Raw genomic sequence first — 14,362 nt, forward strand, 5'->3', positions numbered from 1 at the left:
GCAAGTATCTGGTAAGGACATTACCTTGACATGGGTCAGTCCTGTTTTATGACTCGTATATAAACCTACCTATAAACTTTTGTGTCCTGAGACATTAACTTCTTTAAAAGCTAGGAAAACATGTCATTTTTTAGCTACTGTCTAGTCATTTGGGTCTAAAATTATATATATGCAAACAAATTATAGCAGGCCATGAAAGACAGGAAAAACCACCAGCAGCGCCCACTGGGATTTGCTGAACCATGCTACTCATAATGCATTGGTATTTATTTGTACTTAAATAAATAAATCTGTATTTATCCATACTGGAGGAATATCCAAAGTGATTTTAAAACATGTTATCCTCCTTGGTTTTACACTATTGCTCTCTTGAGCTGTGCTCGTAACATAAATGAAACCTCCAAGATCCAAAGGGCTTAGAACTCACCCCAAAATTTGCTAAAATCAAAAACTCAGGTCTGAAGCAAAAAAGCAAAATCCAGATCTTGGATGCTGTTACACAGAGAGTTAAAAAGACCCACTTTAAAAACACCAAAGTAGTTATGCTTGGGGCTGGAGTATGGAGCAGACATTGTCAACAAAATCCAAGAGGATGTCCTGGGGAAAATGCTCAGGGGTTCAAAATTCATTTCTTTAAATGAGTAAAGTGAACTCCAGCATGAGGAGAAACTTAGTTTCACTGCTTGCATGGTTGGGCATCATTGTACTTTCAGAAAAGACCCTGAACAGCTAGCTCAAGGAACCAAGATACAGTAAATAGTACACTTTTTTTTTAAAAGATTTTATTTATTTATTTGATAGACAGAGATCTACAAGTAGACAGAGAGACAGGGAGAGGGAGAGGGAGAGGGAGAGAGAGAGAGAGAGAGAGAGAGAGGAGGAAGCAGGCTCCCCGCTGAGCAGAGAGCCCGATGCAGGGCTCGATCCTAGGACCCTGGGATCATGACCCAAGCTGAAGGCAGAGGCTTTAACCCACTAAGCCACCCAGGTGCCCCAGTAGTACACTTTTAAGGAGAAGATTCTAGGCGGCTGGGCAGGGTGTAAGTGTCAGCTAAATCCATGATCAGGGTCAATCTTACAACATGACAGGACCCTAAACACAACTATAGCATAATATCCTCCATGTGAGACAAAACTAGGGAAGAACACTTTTCATCTCTGTCTCTAACACTACCTTTGGAATAAAGTTGAAGAGTTGAGAATCAGTAGGAAAGCTCTTGGGAGATACAGGATTTGGAAAGTTTGTCTTTCGATTTAATACTACCGCAGGACATCCACAACTACCAGTCAGTGAGGCTTCAATAAATTTTAAAGCAGGTCAGTAAAACCTATAAAGGTAAACAGAGGTGTTGCTGACTCAAGGCGACTCAAGAGCCCAGGGTACAAATTACCAGCACTCACAACAGGCCCAGAGACTTACAGTTACGCACCGTGTCATTCAGGCAACACGCCCCACTGAGAGCTAGTAACTCTCGAGAGATGGGAGACAATAGAGTGCACAGACATTAGGGAACTTTCCTTACATCACTGTGAATTAGTGGCTAAATCTGGGGAAAAAGATGGGCATCTTAACTACCCACAAGTCATACGCTATGTCATTAACAAGCCATTAACAAGCCGGGTCTTAGCAGCTGACCCTCACCTGCTGTTACTAACACCTCATGGGTGTTTAAGGAAAGGCTCAATTGGGACAATACTTCCAAAGTTTAGGGTTCTCAATCCTGGCTACGCAGTGGAGTCACCAAAGGAGCTTTCAAAGATTCTGAGGTCCAGCTCACACCCTAGGCCCCATTAAATCACAACTTCTGCGAGCAGGACCCAGGCAGCAGTGTATTTCTAAATCTCCCCAAATAACTTCGATGTGCAGCCAAAATGGAGAGCCACAGGATTAGTTCTCAATAAATATTTATAGTTTTATCAGACTGAGAAACCACGATTCTATGTATGTGCACAGATGCCTTCACAGAAGTGATGAGTCAGAAAGCCACATGTGAAGATTCACTACTTATATGAAATGTAGGTTAATTCTAGGACACTACATATTCTCAGTTGAGAAAAAATGCCTACAAACCCAAATCACACATACACATCTCTTCTGATTTACTGCATGGCACAGTAAGGAAGGACAGTACTCCAAAAGAGGTCTGGAATCAGACGGGGACTGCAGTGTAAAAAATGGAGATTTAAGTCACAGTTATTCAAGCACCTGGAAGTTGGAAGACCCCTGCTCACCTGGGCTCTGTGTGGGGGCCAACAGAGGTGCTGTATCGGGGCATGGTTTTATCGGACACCAGCTTTCTCGATTTATCTGAAAGAAAAAAAAAAAAAAACACATCGACTTTCAGAGAGCGAAGTAATAGTGGGATGATTTTACAGCTGCTGCAAGTGTATCTGTTGTACCAACACTTTTACCTTTTTAATACTTTATTGTAAAGGGAGCAAAATTAGGACAAGAAAAAAATCCTTTTCACAACACAATCAAGGCATGCTATGCTCAATTAAGGCTCCAATAAAAGCAACAGGAAAAAGATAAACAAAGAGAAAACCTGGTGCAGGCCAAGGGTGAAATTAAAAAAAAAAAAATAAGAAATTAACAAATGCAATGCATCAAAGATTAAAATACATATTTGATATCTTTACTTGCAAGTTAAAAAAAACTAATTTCTATGTATTCAAGAGTTACTGTCCACTGGAGATCAGACAGTAGAGAATTCTATGTATTATTAAGTTAACCCCCACAACAGCTACAAGAAGTTTGTATTACCCGTATCCAAAGAATAAGCTCAGCAGTGTTGCTGAGGTAGTAAGCGACAGAACTGGCAATGGAGAACAAGTCTATGGGAATCTATCGCATATTAAGAAGAAAACATTCCCCTAAAATATTTTTTTAATTTAGCCTTTACAGCTCTCAGTCATCTAACTAACATCATAACCATCTACTATCATTAAATTTAAAAGAATATAATTTTTTAAATTATGATGAAAGATTTCAATAGTCCTCTCCCCATAACTGATAAAACTAGACACAGAATCTGTAAGGATACATAAAACTTGAAAAATATTAGCAACCACTTTGATCTACCCAACACATACAGAGCAATTCACCCAACAAAGGCAGAATACACATTCTTTTCAAATAGTCATGGAATGTTCACCAAAGCAAACCATATTCTGCGGCATAAAAGAAGTATCAAATTTGAGGATTAAAATCATACTACATATGCAGTCTGACCACAACAGTATCAAAATCAGAAATCAAAATAAGAAGTTACCTGGAAAAACCACAAACATTTAAAAAGCAAAACAAAACAAAACAAAAAAACACACAAAAACTTAAAAATCCATGAATCAAAGAAGAAATCTTTAGGAATCATTGCGTAATTAGTTAAATATCAGAAAATATCTCAAACTCAAAAATTCAAACATAACATATAAAAATTTGTGAGACAAAGCTAAAACAGTGTTTAGAGCAAAATTTATAACATTAAATGCCTATATTAGAAAAGAGAGGTCTCAAATCAATGATCTAAGTTTCCACCTTAAGAAACTAGCAAAGGCAGACTAACCCAAAGCAAAAAGGATAAAGAAAACAAAGAACAGATGCCAATGAAATAGAAAACAGAAAAATAAAATCAGGGACGCCTGGGTGGTTCAGTCGGTTTAGCGTCTGCCTTCCGCTCAGGTCACCATCCTAAGGTCCTGGGATCGAGTCCCATGTCGGGCTCCCTGCTCAGCGGGGAGCCTGCTTCTCCCTCTGCCTGCCCCCCTCTCTCCCTCTCCCTCTCCCTCTCTCTGTCCCTGACAAATAAATAAAATATTTTTAAAAAATTAAAAGAAAATTGATGAAACCAAAAGCTGATTCCCTGACTAGATTAATGATATCAGTAAAGTCTACCCAGACTGACAAGAATGAAAGTTAAAAACTGCAAGCATAAGGAATGAAAAGAAGTCATCATTACAGATCCTACAGACATTGGAAGGATAACAAAGGGATATTATGAACATCACTGTAACAGATTCAACAAGTTAGATTAAATGGAAACATTTCATGGCAACCGCAAACTACCGAAATTTGCTCAAGAAGATAACCTGAATACCCTTATTCTATTAAAGACATTGAATTCAGTTAAAAACCTTCCTATAAGGAAATCTACAGGCCCAGAAGGCGTCAGGGGTGAATGCCACCAAACATTTAAGGAAGAAATAATACCAATTCTACACAAACTCTTACACAAAATAGAAAAGGAAGGAACAACACACAGCTCATTTGTATGAGTCCAGCATCCCCTGGACACCAAACCTAGACAGACATTATAAGAAAAATATAAATAAAAATCCCTCAGAAACTCAGCTGCAAAATCCTGAATGAAAATTAAGATACTGAATCTAGCACACAGAAAAGAGATCAAGTTGTCAAGACCAAGTTCATTCCAGGAATGTTGAAAAATCAATTTATTAACAGATCAAAAACGCCACAAATTAATGATTATCAAGAAATGTAGGAAAGTGTTGGGCAAAAGTAAACATTTATTCATGATAAAACTCATAGAACAGTGGAAACAGAAACGAAATTCCTCAGCCTGATAAAGGGTATCTATTAAAAAGAAAAAACAACACACACACAAAACACCCACAGTTAGCATCATACTTAAGAGAGACCAAATGCTTTCGCTCTAAGATCAAGACCAAGGCAAGAATGTCCACACTCATCACCTTTATTCCACACTGTATAGGGGTTTCTAGCCAATTCAGTAAAGCAGAAAAAGAAATAAAATGCACAGGGGTCTGGAAAGGAAGAAGTAAGACTTCCTTTATTCATAGACAGGATGACTGACTACATAGAAAATCCTCAGGAATCTACAAAACTGGTGCTGGAATAAATCAGCTTAGCAAAGCTGCAAGATACAAAGTCAATATATAAAAAAGCAGCACTAGTTCTATATGTTAGCAGTGAACAATTTAAAAAATTAAAAACAAAAGTAATACCATTTACAATAGCATCAATGAATATAAAATCATTAAGAAAATCTGAGCAAGACTTGTATTCTAAAAATCAGAAAACACTGATAAGGAAAATTAAAGCATGCTTAAATAGAAACCTCATGTTTATACATCAGAAAATTTCGTCCTGTTAAGTTGTGAATTCTCCCCCAAATGATCACTACTTGATTCTAAGATTCATTACAAAAGGTACAGTCATCAAGCCAGTGTGATACTGGCACAAAGACAAACTTTTAGATCAACGGAGTAAGAGAGAATCTACAAACAGACCTTCACAGATATGGGCTATTGATATCTGACAAAGATGCCAAGTGTTATTCCAACCAGGAAAAAGAACATTCTTCTGAACAAATAATCCTGCAACAAGCGATATCCACATGCAAACAAAAAAAAAGGTTGGCAAAAAAAAAAAAAACAAAAACCCTCAATATTTGTAAGTCTCCCTCAAATCTTGTATCAGCTATAAAAATGAACTAAAAATATGCCTAAATATTAAATCTACAATTCTAGAGGACGGGAATATTTTTGTGATCTTGGGTCAGGCAAAGATGTCTTAGCACACATGAAAACCTGAAAAAATTGACCGCATCAAAATTAATGTTTTTGCTCCTCAAAGGCATTGTTAGGAAGATGAAAAGGCAAACCATAGACTAGGAGAAAATATTTATACAGGATCTATCTGAAAAAGGACTAGTAATAGAAACTATATTAAAATATAAATTATTAAAGCACATATTAAATTATAAATGACCATGAAAAACCTCTTAAAATGCCATAATAAGACAAACAACACGTTTTAAAATGGGCAAAAGACTTGAGAAATTATTTCAACAAAGAATATATATGATTGGCGAAGAACACAGAAAAGGTGCCCAACATCACAAATCATCAGGAAAGAGCAAACTGAAACCAAAAAGAGTAATGGTCCATTATCAGAATGGTTAAAATTAAAGACTGATAATACCAAGTGTTGGCAAAGACGTGAAGAAACTGAGCACTGATACGTTACCAGAATGTGAAACAGTACAGCCGCTTTAGACAACAGGTTAGCAATTTCTTATAATGTCACTAACAGACATTTAATACAACACAACAATCCCACTGATGGGTATTCATTCACCCAAGAAAAACAAAACGTATCTTTGCACAAAGAATTCTATTGGGATTCTCAGAGCGGCTGAGCCCCTAACTAGAAACAACCCAATTTGCTGTCAACAGGTACATGGATAAACAAATAGTGGTACATTCATACAATGCAACACACTCACAATAAGAAGGAATGAACCACTGATACAAACAGCATGACTGAGTCTCAAGAACATGATGTTAATAGAAAAAAAAAAAAAGCCAGACAAAAAACATTGCCTAGGACATGGTTCCATACAGTATTTTAGAAAAGGCAAAAATAGCGTGAGAAGTTTATTAGTGATTCAACTGGAGGAACAGAATGACTGCAAGGGGACAGGAGGGAATTTGGGGAGTGACAGCAATATTCCTACCATGACTGCAGAAGTTATTATACATAATTTCTTGATATTATTATACATAACTTAAACATTTGTCAAAACTCATCAAATTGTGAACTTAAGTTGACTTTTACTGTATATAAATTATATTCCAACAGAACTGAAAAAAATCCCTTAAATATAAGTGCAATATATATGTTTTTAGTTTTTATAACTACCAAACACCTTAACATTACAATCCTCTAGTTTCATTAAAATTTAGGAACCTTTGCAAAAATTCTTTATCTCAGGATATTTTTAATTGCCTTCTCAATTCCACAGCCAATGAGTAAACTGAACATTCTCGGCCTTCAATATGTAAGGGACTAACTGATTATACCTTTCATTTCATTTTAGGCATCTGTATATTAGAAAAAGTAAGTTAAACAATTTGCAAATGTATAATATATATAGATAAATACATAATGTGACTAATACATTAATCGTATGTAACTACAATAATGTATTGTTTAAATCAAAATTAAAAAATTAAAATATTTATCAAAATTAACACATAATAATGAAATTAAGATTAAATCAAATCTTTTTTTAAAGACTAATTTATTTGAGAGAGAGAATGAGCATGAGTGGTGGTAGGGGTAGAGAGAGACGGAGAGAGAGAATCTCAAGCAGACTCCGCACTGAGTGGGGCCTGACACAGGGCTCGATCTCACAACCCTGAGATCATGACCTGAGCCGAAATCAGGAGCTGGAGGCTTAACCAACTCAGCCACCCAGGTGCCTCTAAATCAAATCTCTTTAACTGAATACACTCATTTCTGAATAACAGTGGTGAGAACATATTAATGGTAGAAGAGTCGTCTTTGTGTGTCTCTCTTATCTTCCCCAGGTCTTGTGAGCAAAGGCACTGATTGTCCTTCTGTTCTAAACTATCTTTTCCAAAACGTCTGTATATCAAACAGCCTTGAAAAAGAGAGATACTGTTTCTTTCCAAAGCAAAGGGTAGGTTTGTTTACTGTCTCCCATAATAAAGATAATGTCTCAATCAAGGGCAAAGATCAGGCAGGCTCACTGCCCATTATAAAAACTGAGGTTTCCTAAGGGTGGGGTTTCTCAGCTGTGACACAGCGCCCTCCTGCGCTGCTCTGTGCTGCCCTTGGGGGACTTGGGAAGCAAGAGGAACCAACAAGGAAGCGAAACGCATGGTGCTTTTTTGTGCAATAAGCAATAAACTCCTTTGTCCCTGGACCCAGGAGCCCTGTGACTTCAGCTAGCACCCCAGAAACTGTCAGGCTAACTTGGGAACCTTCAAGTGGGGTAAAACCTCGTACCTATCGCAGTTTTGACAGTATATATTAAATAGTATTAAAACATTTAAACACAGTGGAAGGCAAAAGTCTCTTGACAGAATCACACCTATGTGGTGAAAAACCTTAATCTGATTCAGTTATTCATTGAATGATTATGCTTGAATAAAGGTAAAGAAACAATATCTACTTTAACTTTTTGGTAGTTTCCCAAATTTTTCTTTACAAATTACTTTTTGTTTTTTAAATTTAACTTGGGAAATCTTCTATTTCATCGTAGCTTTAGGCTGGCAGGAAAGTTACAAAGATAGTACATAGTTCTTATATACCCCTCCCTCCCCAGTGTCTCTAAGAGAAACGTCTTACATAACCCTGGTACATTCATGGATAGTAGGAAACTGACATCGGTACATTACCATTAACTAAATTCTAGACTGGATTTGGATTTCGTTTCTCTTTCCACTAATGTTCTTTTCTGTTCCGGGATCAAAACCAGGATACCACAGCACACTGAATGTGTGTGTGTGTGCCTGTGCACATGCAAGCACACACGCATGTGTTTTTAATTTGGCATTTTAACATCTTTCCTGGGATGTGATTATATACTCTTAAAACTCACCCACCTAAAGCATATGACTCAATGGCTTAGGATCTTCACAGAGTCCTATAACCGGTAACCAATGTCTGAGTTGAGAACACTTCATCCCGCCAAGAAGATCCTGTACCTGCTAGTCTTGGCACCCACCCCACCTCTACCTCCCAGTTCTGGGCAATCCTGAGTCCACTTTCTGTGTCTGTGGATTCGCCTACTCCAGACACTTCACAGAAACGGAACCACACATTATGGGTCTCTGGCGACTGGCTGCTTTTCCTTCACAAAGGGTTTTCAAGGTTTCCCCATGTCACAGCACGTATCACTACTTCATTCTTTTACTACCGAATCATCTTCCGCTGTGTGGGGATACGCACATTCTGTTTGTTTATTTATTCTTCAGTTGATGGACATTTGGGCTGTTTTCACTTTCTAGCAGTATGGAATAATGCTTGCTATGAAAATCCATGTACAACTTTTTGTTTGGGTGTTTTCACTTCTCCTGGGTTTACACCTAGGAGTGAAACTGCTGGGTCATGTGATACCTTCACGTTTAACATTCTGAGGAACTGCCAGACCTCTCCAAAGGGCCTGCACCTTTTGACGTCCCTACCAGCAACGTACTGGTGTTTTATCTTTCCGTATCTGTGCCAACCCTTGTAATTGTTCTTGTCTGTTTATCTGTCTGATTGTAACCATCCTAGGAGGTGTGAAGTGGTATCTCCCGGGAGTGTGTGTGTTTATTTAAAGATTTTATTTATTTATTTATTTGAGAGAGAGCACAAGAGAGCATATGAGTGGGGATGGCGGGGTTGGGTGGGGGAGAAGCAGACTCCCAGCTGAGCAGGGAAGCAGGATGCCAGGCTTAATCAATCCCAGGACCCTGGGATCATGACCCAAACAGAAGGCAGACGCTTAACTGAATGAGCCACCCAGGTGCCCTGGGAGTATATATTTTTTAAATGGAAAATATATTTTAATCTGTTGGTTACTTTCTAGGAAAGGAAGACAGTATGAAGATGTAATGTGCATCACCCTTAGGTTTGCCTCTCTCCTTATTTAATAAAAAAAAAAAAAGTATTAAATATCTCCTATATATATCAAATCATTCTGTGAAGCCTTAAAAGCAGAAGTACTCAAGAAAGTGTCCTGCAAGGATTCCCAGTTTATGTGAGAGAGACGTGGAAGTGGTTGGTTACTGTGGGCCTTGCACACACTGAGATATGTGCTGCCTGGGACAACGTGAGCTGTAATTAATAGAAAGGAGAATGAGCGGAGCGCCATAAGCAGTAACCACGTTGTAAATGCTGCGCGAATTTCTGGCCAAGTCACAAATGACACAGAGAGACCTGGGGCCAGAGTTAACGACTCTGCTTCGGTGGCAGGCAAGGGATTGCACAACGCGGAGAGTGGGGAAGTCAGAGACTGCCACACCCTTGTAGAAGCAGAAGACTTCAGAGAGCTTCAGTTTCACACAAGTTAAGGAAGCAGAGGTTTGAGAAGAGAAGGTAGGTCCAAGGTGCCAACTGCTGCAGAGATGTCAAAGGAGATGAAAGTTAGAAGTTACTGGACTGGGCAACTGTGACGTTTCTCGTAACTTTGGAAAGAGCACGTTTTATTTAGCAGAACAGGTAAGATCAGAAGTAAAACTGTAAACACCTCTTGATATCTCTAGATTCACAGTACTGAAGTTTATAAAATACCGTCAGCTGGACTGGGTCTCTCTCCCAGGAGGAGGCACGATGCCATTTCGGAGAGGAGCCCACACACACCCCGTGAGGCTAGATTCACGGACAGTATCCCCGCGTACTAACTGTACTGGTGACGGCGTCTGCTCTGAAGGGTGAGCTTTTTGAAAAGGGAAGCACATCTTAATTCCGTGGGTTTCCCAACCGAGTAACAAGCGTGGATTTTACGGTGGATGCTTAATGATTAATCTTTGAATTCATCATCTGCAGTGACTTTACAGAGAATGAAAAGTTAGGACTGGGTAAGTCAGGGTTATCACTCTGCCTCCATTTACCAGATCGATAAACAAACCAACCCACCCAAGGTAGCCAACGTGGAGGAACTGGGCCAGTCAGGACATACTCAGAAACAGCAAGGGCGTTTTCTCCTCAGCCCCACAAGTGCCTCTTCTGACTTTTTCCTTTGTCTTGGAATTCAACAATTGTTTAAACAAGCTTTAATAACAATACTAAACTGAAACAGTCTGGCGAAGTGTAATTCAGATCTCTGGAGGCAATTAGTTGGAAAACAGAGTCCCAGTTTACCTCGGACAAGAATATTTAGAAAATAAAATAAGAAAATGAAACAAATATATGGAACTCTGGGGGCCAAGTTTCTGAATATCAGAATGCTGCCACTGAGAGAAATGTCTTGTTTGTTTTGGGCTGTCTGTCCAGATGCCTCTTTCGGTCACCGACAGCTAATTAACAGCGATGTGCCGAGGAGGCTCACCATCTCTATGGACACAAGGCACTTAAGCAAATCTGGCCACAATGCAGCTGTCAGCTGGTTCCTTCTTCCGAATTAGGCCTCATTTACAAACATTTAAAAGTAAAACCTATATTGAAAAATGTTCAAGTTTCCAGTAAATCAAGACTTTTTCACCAGGGAAGGATGGGGAAATGTAGCATAAGAAGGCTTCCTGAAGCTCTCTGGCGGTTAGCTACACACACATCCATCCACACAGCTGGCCAGGCACCATTTTGGGGGCACCCGCCTTACATAAGAAACAGTGCGAAGGCACAGCAACAGACAGATGAGGAAGATGGGACCCTGACTACAGCTGGCAGGGTGGGTCTCACAGTTCACAAGTGTGAGGAACCCTTCTGAATGAGAAATGCCATGGGTTCCATTTGCCTCCCGTACCCCAGGATGACAGAGGTAAATAACCCTGTGGCATGACTCAACCAACCGTGGACCACAGCCTGGGAAACACTGAGTAGTCACTGAAATACAACAGGTATATGAGTACTGGAAACCTAAAGAAGTAAGGAAGCTCCTAGGATTTAAAAAAGAAAAAAATAATTATCATCTCTGGTTCAGATAGTTGAGAAAAGCTTAGCAAGGCTGATGGTCCATGGGGTGGGCAGGATGCTCTGGAGACGGGGGGTGGGGGGGCAGGGAATTCCAGCCACGTGGAAAAAAAGGATGAGCCATCAGTTAGGACACTTCAGAGCTGGAGTTCATAGCCTTACATGGCCCAGGCTCCTTCCAAGAATCTGAGGGAAGCCATGGAACCCTTACAAGAAACACGGGTCTGTGTCCAGTCAGTGGTTCTGGAGCATACCCTTGGAACCCCGATGACAGACCCTTTCCTTAGATGTCTCTGAGGAGCACAAAAAGACCAAAAGTTCCCAGAAAGAAGAGTGGAGGGTATGGCTACAGTGAATCTAGGCTTTATTCTTGAGCAAGGGTGGACCCTTCCCCCAATTACAGAAGCAAGGGAGCGAGAGCAGGATTAGGCCAGGAAGTTAACGCTAGAAGCGTACCGATAAAGTGGGGTAGTGGGGAGGAAGGGAGTATGGGGCATCAGGACACAGACCAGCGGGGACTGAAACTGGACTAATCTAGCAGCAGCGTGCAGCTGGGCTGGGGAGGCGTCCTCTGCAGACAGAAGCAGCAGCAGATCCGTATGCTAGCATACACGGTAGAATCCACAGAAATAAGAAAAAGCGGTCAAAATCCACCATGTAACAGACAGGAAATCCCGTGGGGAAGAGTATGATGAGAGTCATAATCTCGAACAGAGTCGCACTCCGTTCACCCACGCAGAGTCTCGGGTGTTCTGATGTCTTTCAAAGAGGGCGACATGAGGCAGCCTGGAGAGCTCCTGCCTCTGGCCTCTTACAAACATAACCAGTGCAAAAGTGAGTGTGCATAAGTCAAAACCACAACGAGATGCTGTATCACAGCCGTTAGGGTGGCTACGATCACATCCCCACCTCCAAAAAACCACCGAGGAAATAACAGTGTTGGTGAGGGCACAGAGAGGTCGGAACCCTGTGCACCGCTGGAGGGAATGTCCGACACGGCCGATCCAGCAATCCCACTTCTGGGTATACGCTGAAAAGAAGCGACAGCAGGGACTCGAACGGATATTTGTACACCAACGTCCACGGTAGTGCTGTTCGCAAGAGATAAAAGGTGGAAACACCCCAAATGTCCAACAACAGACGGATGGATACACGAAATGTGGTATGCACATACAGTGGACTACCATTCACCCTTAAAAAGGAAGGAACCTTTGACATGTGCCACGACACGGCTGGCCCTGCAGACAGGATGCTAAGTGAAAGAAGCCAGTCAGCCAAGTACAAACCCCGTATAATTTCATGCAGAGGAGCTAACCAGAGTAGTCAAACAGAGACAACAAAACCAGAGTAGTCAAACAGAGACAACAAAACAAAACAGAACAACCCAGAATGGCGGTTTCCAGAAATAAGGAGTAGGGAGAGAGAAACGTGGAACTGTTATTTAATGGGTAGAGTCTCAGTCTGCAAAGATGATCAAGTTCTGGAGAAAGATGGTGGTGAGAGTCGCAAACAGTGCAAATGTTCCGTGGCATCACTGACCCGTACATCTACTGGGGTAAGTTCTATGTCATGGGTGCTCTCACCAAAAAAAAAAAAAAAAAAAAAAAGAAAGAAAAAAAGAAAGAAAAAGAAAGAAAGAAAGAAAGAAGGAAAGAAAGAGAGGAAAGGGAAAAAAAGCTTGCGGTAATTAGAGATAAGCAAGCTCATTTAGACAAAGGTGGTCAAGCGGCCCACACAGTCAGGGGCAGAGCTGGAATTCTGGGCCAGATGCTACCAATTATGGTCAATGCCATTAACCAGAGGCCAGTGCCATATGTACCAAGTGCAGAAAGAATGTCAAAACACATATCAGTATTTTCCACCATATCCTGTAGACAGTGACAGCAACACCAAGCATAATGTCTTCTTGTGTGAACATATCGTTCTTACCATATAAATAAACTGCTTAAGAGATATAAACTGGGTTACAAAATATCTCCCCCGTCCTTCTGCCCTGTTTCAGAATCTGATATCACAGATAAGTCGGCCCTTGTCTTGGTGCTGTTCTTCAACAACTGTGTCTTTCTCACTCATACTGAGAAACAACTTAAAGACTGAACTATGTGGCTACACTGGAAACATTCAGAGTACTTCCTATAGGCCAGATAGAACGCCAAGTCCCGGGTACAAACATGGTAACACACTTGTTTGCCCGTTAGTCTCTTTTCCAAAAGGTGATCTCTAAGACCGAGATTTTTCCATGAGCGGATAATAAGCTGGTTCTCTGTACTAACAACACTCCAACTCTGAGACTAGGCTTGGCCAGATTCTGATTCTTAGCAGAATTAGGAGACTGAAAAGGAAGAAACAACAGTGTCGAGATGTTAATAATTTGAGTTTTAAAGAGACCAATGAAGATGATTATGAGACCCTCTCTCCAGATTTTGCCCTATGGAATCTTTGAGCTAGTATGAGCAAGACGCAGGACTGGCAACAGACTGGATGGGTACGAGAGGGAAGAAATTGTGTTTAGCAAGTGGCTGGAAGTGAGGAAGACAGAGGAAGGTAGACACTCTGCTATTACATATCCATGTTTTTGGGAGGGAGGTTAGCAAAAAACTCTCTGGCTCTGACCCCATTTATGATTCTTTCGCTAGAAACCAAACTTAGTCTTTTGACCACACTATCTCCAGGATCCCTAAATCACGGACATCACGGGTATTCAACATCCAAAATTTGGGGGGACTACAAGGCACATGGAACATGGGGCAATGGAAGGTCAGAAGAAAGGCCAGGGCCATCCAGGTAATTCTTCGTTCCTGCCACGAAGCCTGGGACTCCCTGTGAGCCTCTGAACTACACCCACATTGTGTTCCCATCAGTCTGAAAATAGAGCTGTACATATTTCCAGCAGAGAGGGAACTGCCTTTTGTTTTTGGCAGCGTTTCTCCTACTGTTTATATCTGAACATCCTAA

At 40.6% G+C, this 14,362-nt stretch overlaps 1 protein-coding gene across 15 annotated transcripts in view; it reads right to left on the bottom strand.

Moving 5' to 3' along the window:
- AKAP13 (A-kinase anchoring protein 13) overlaps positions 1-14,362 on the bottom strand; it is a 179,085-nt gene that overhangs the window by 98,979 nt on the left and 65,744 nt on the right. For all 15 annotated transcript variants that reach the window (XM_032342095.1, XM_032342093.1, XM_032342094.1 and 12 more), the window contains one exon: positions 2,233-2,308. In XM_032342095.1, coding sequence (XP_032197986.1) covers positions 2,233-2,308 — 76 coding nt within the window. The remainder of the gene's footprint in view (positions 1-2,232; positions 2,309-14,362) is intronic.

This window comes from Mustela erminea, chromosome 5 (assembly GCF_009829155.1).
Source record: "Mustela erminea isolate mMusErm1 chromosome 5, mMusErm1.Pri, whole genome shotgun sequence".
Classification (NCBI taxonomy): domain Eukaryota; kingdom Metazoa; phylum Chordata; class Mammalia; order Carnivora; family Mustelidae; genus Mustela; species Mustela erminea.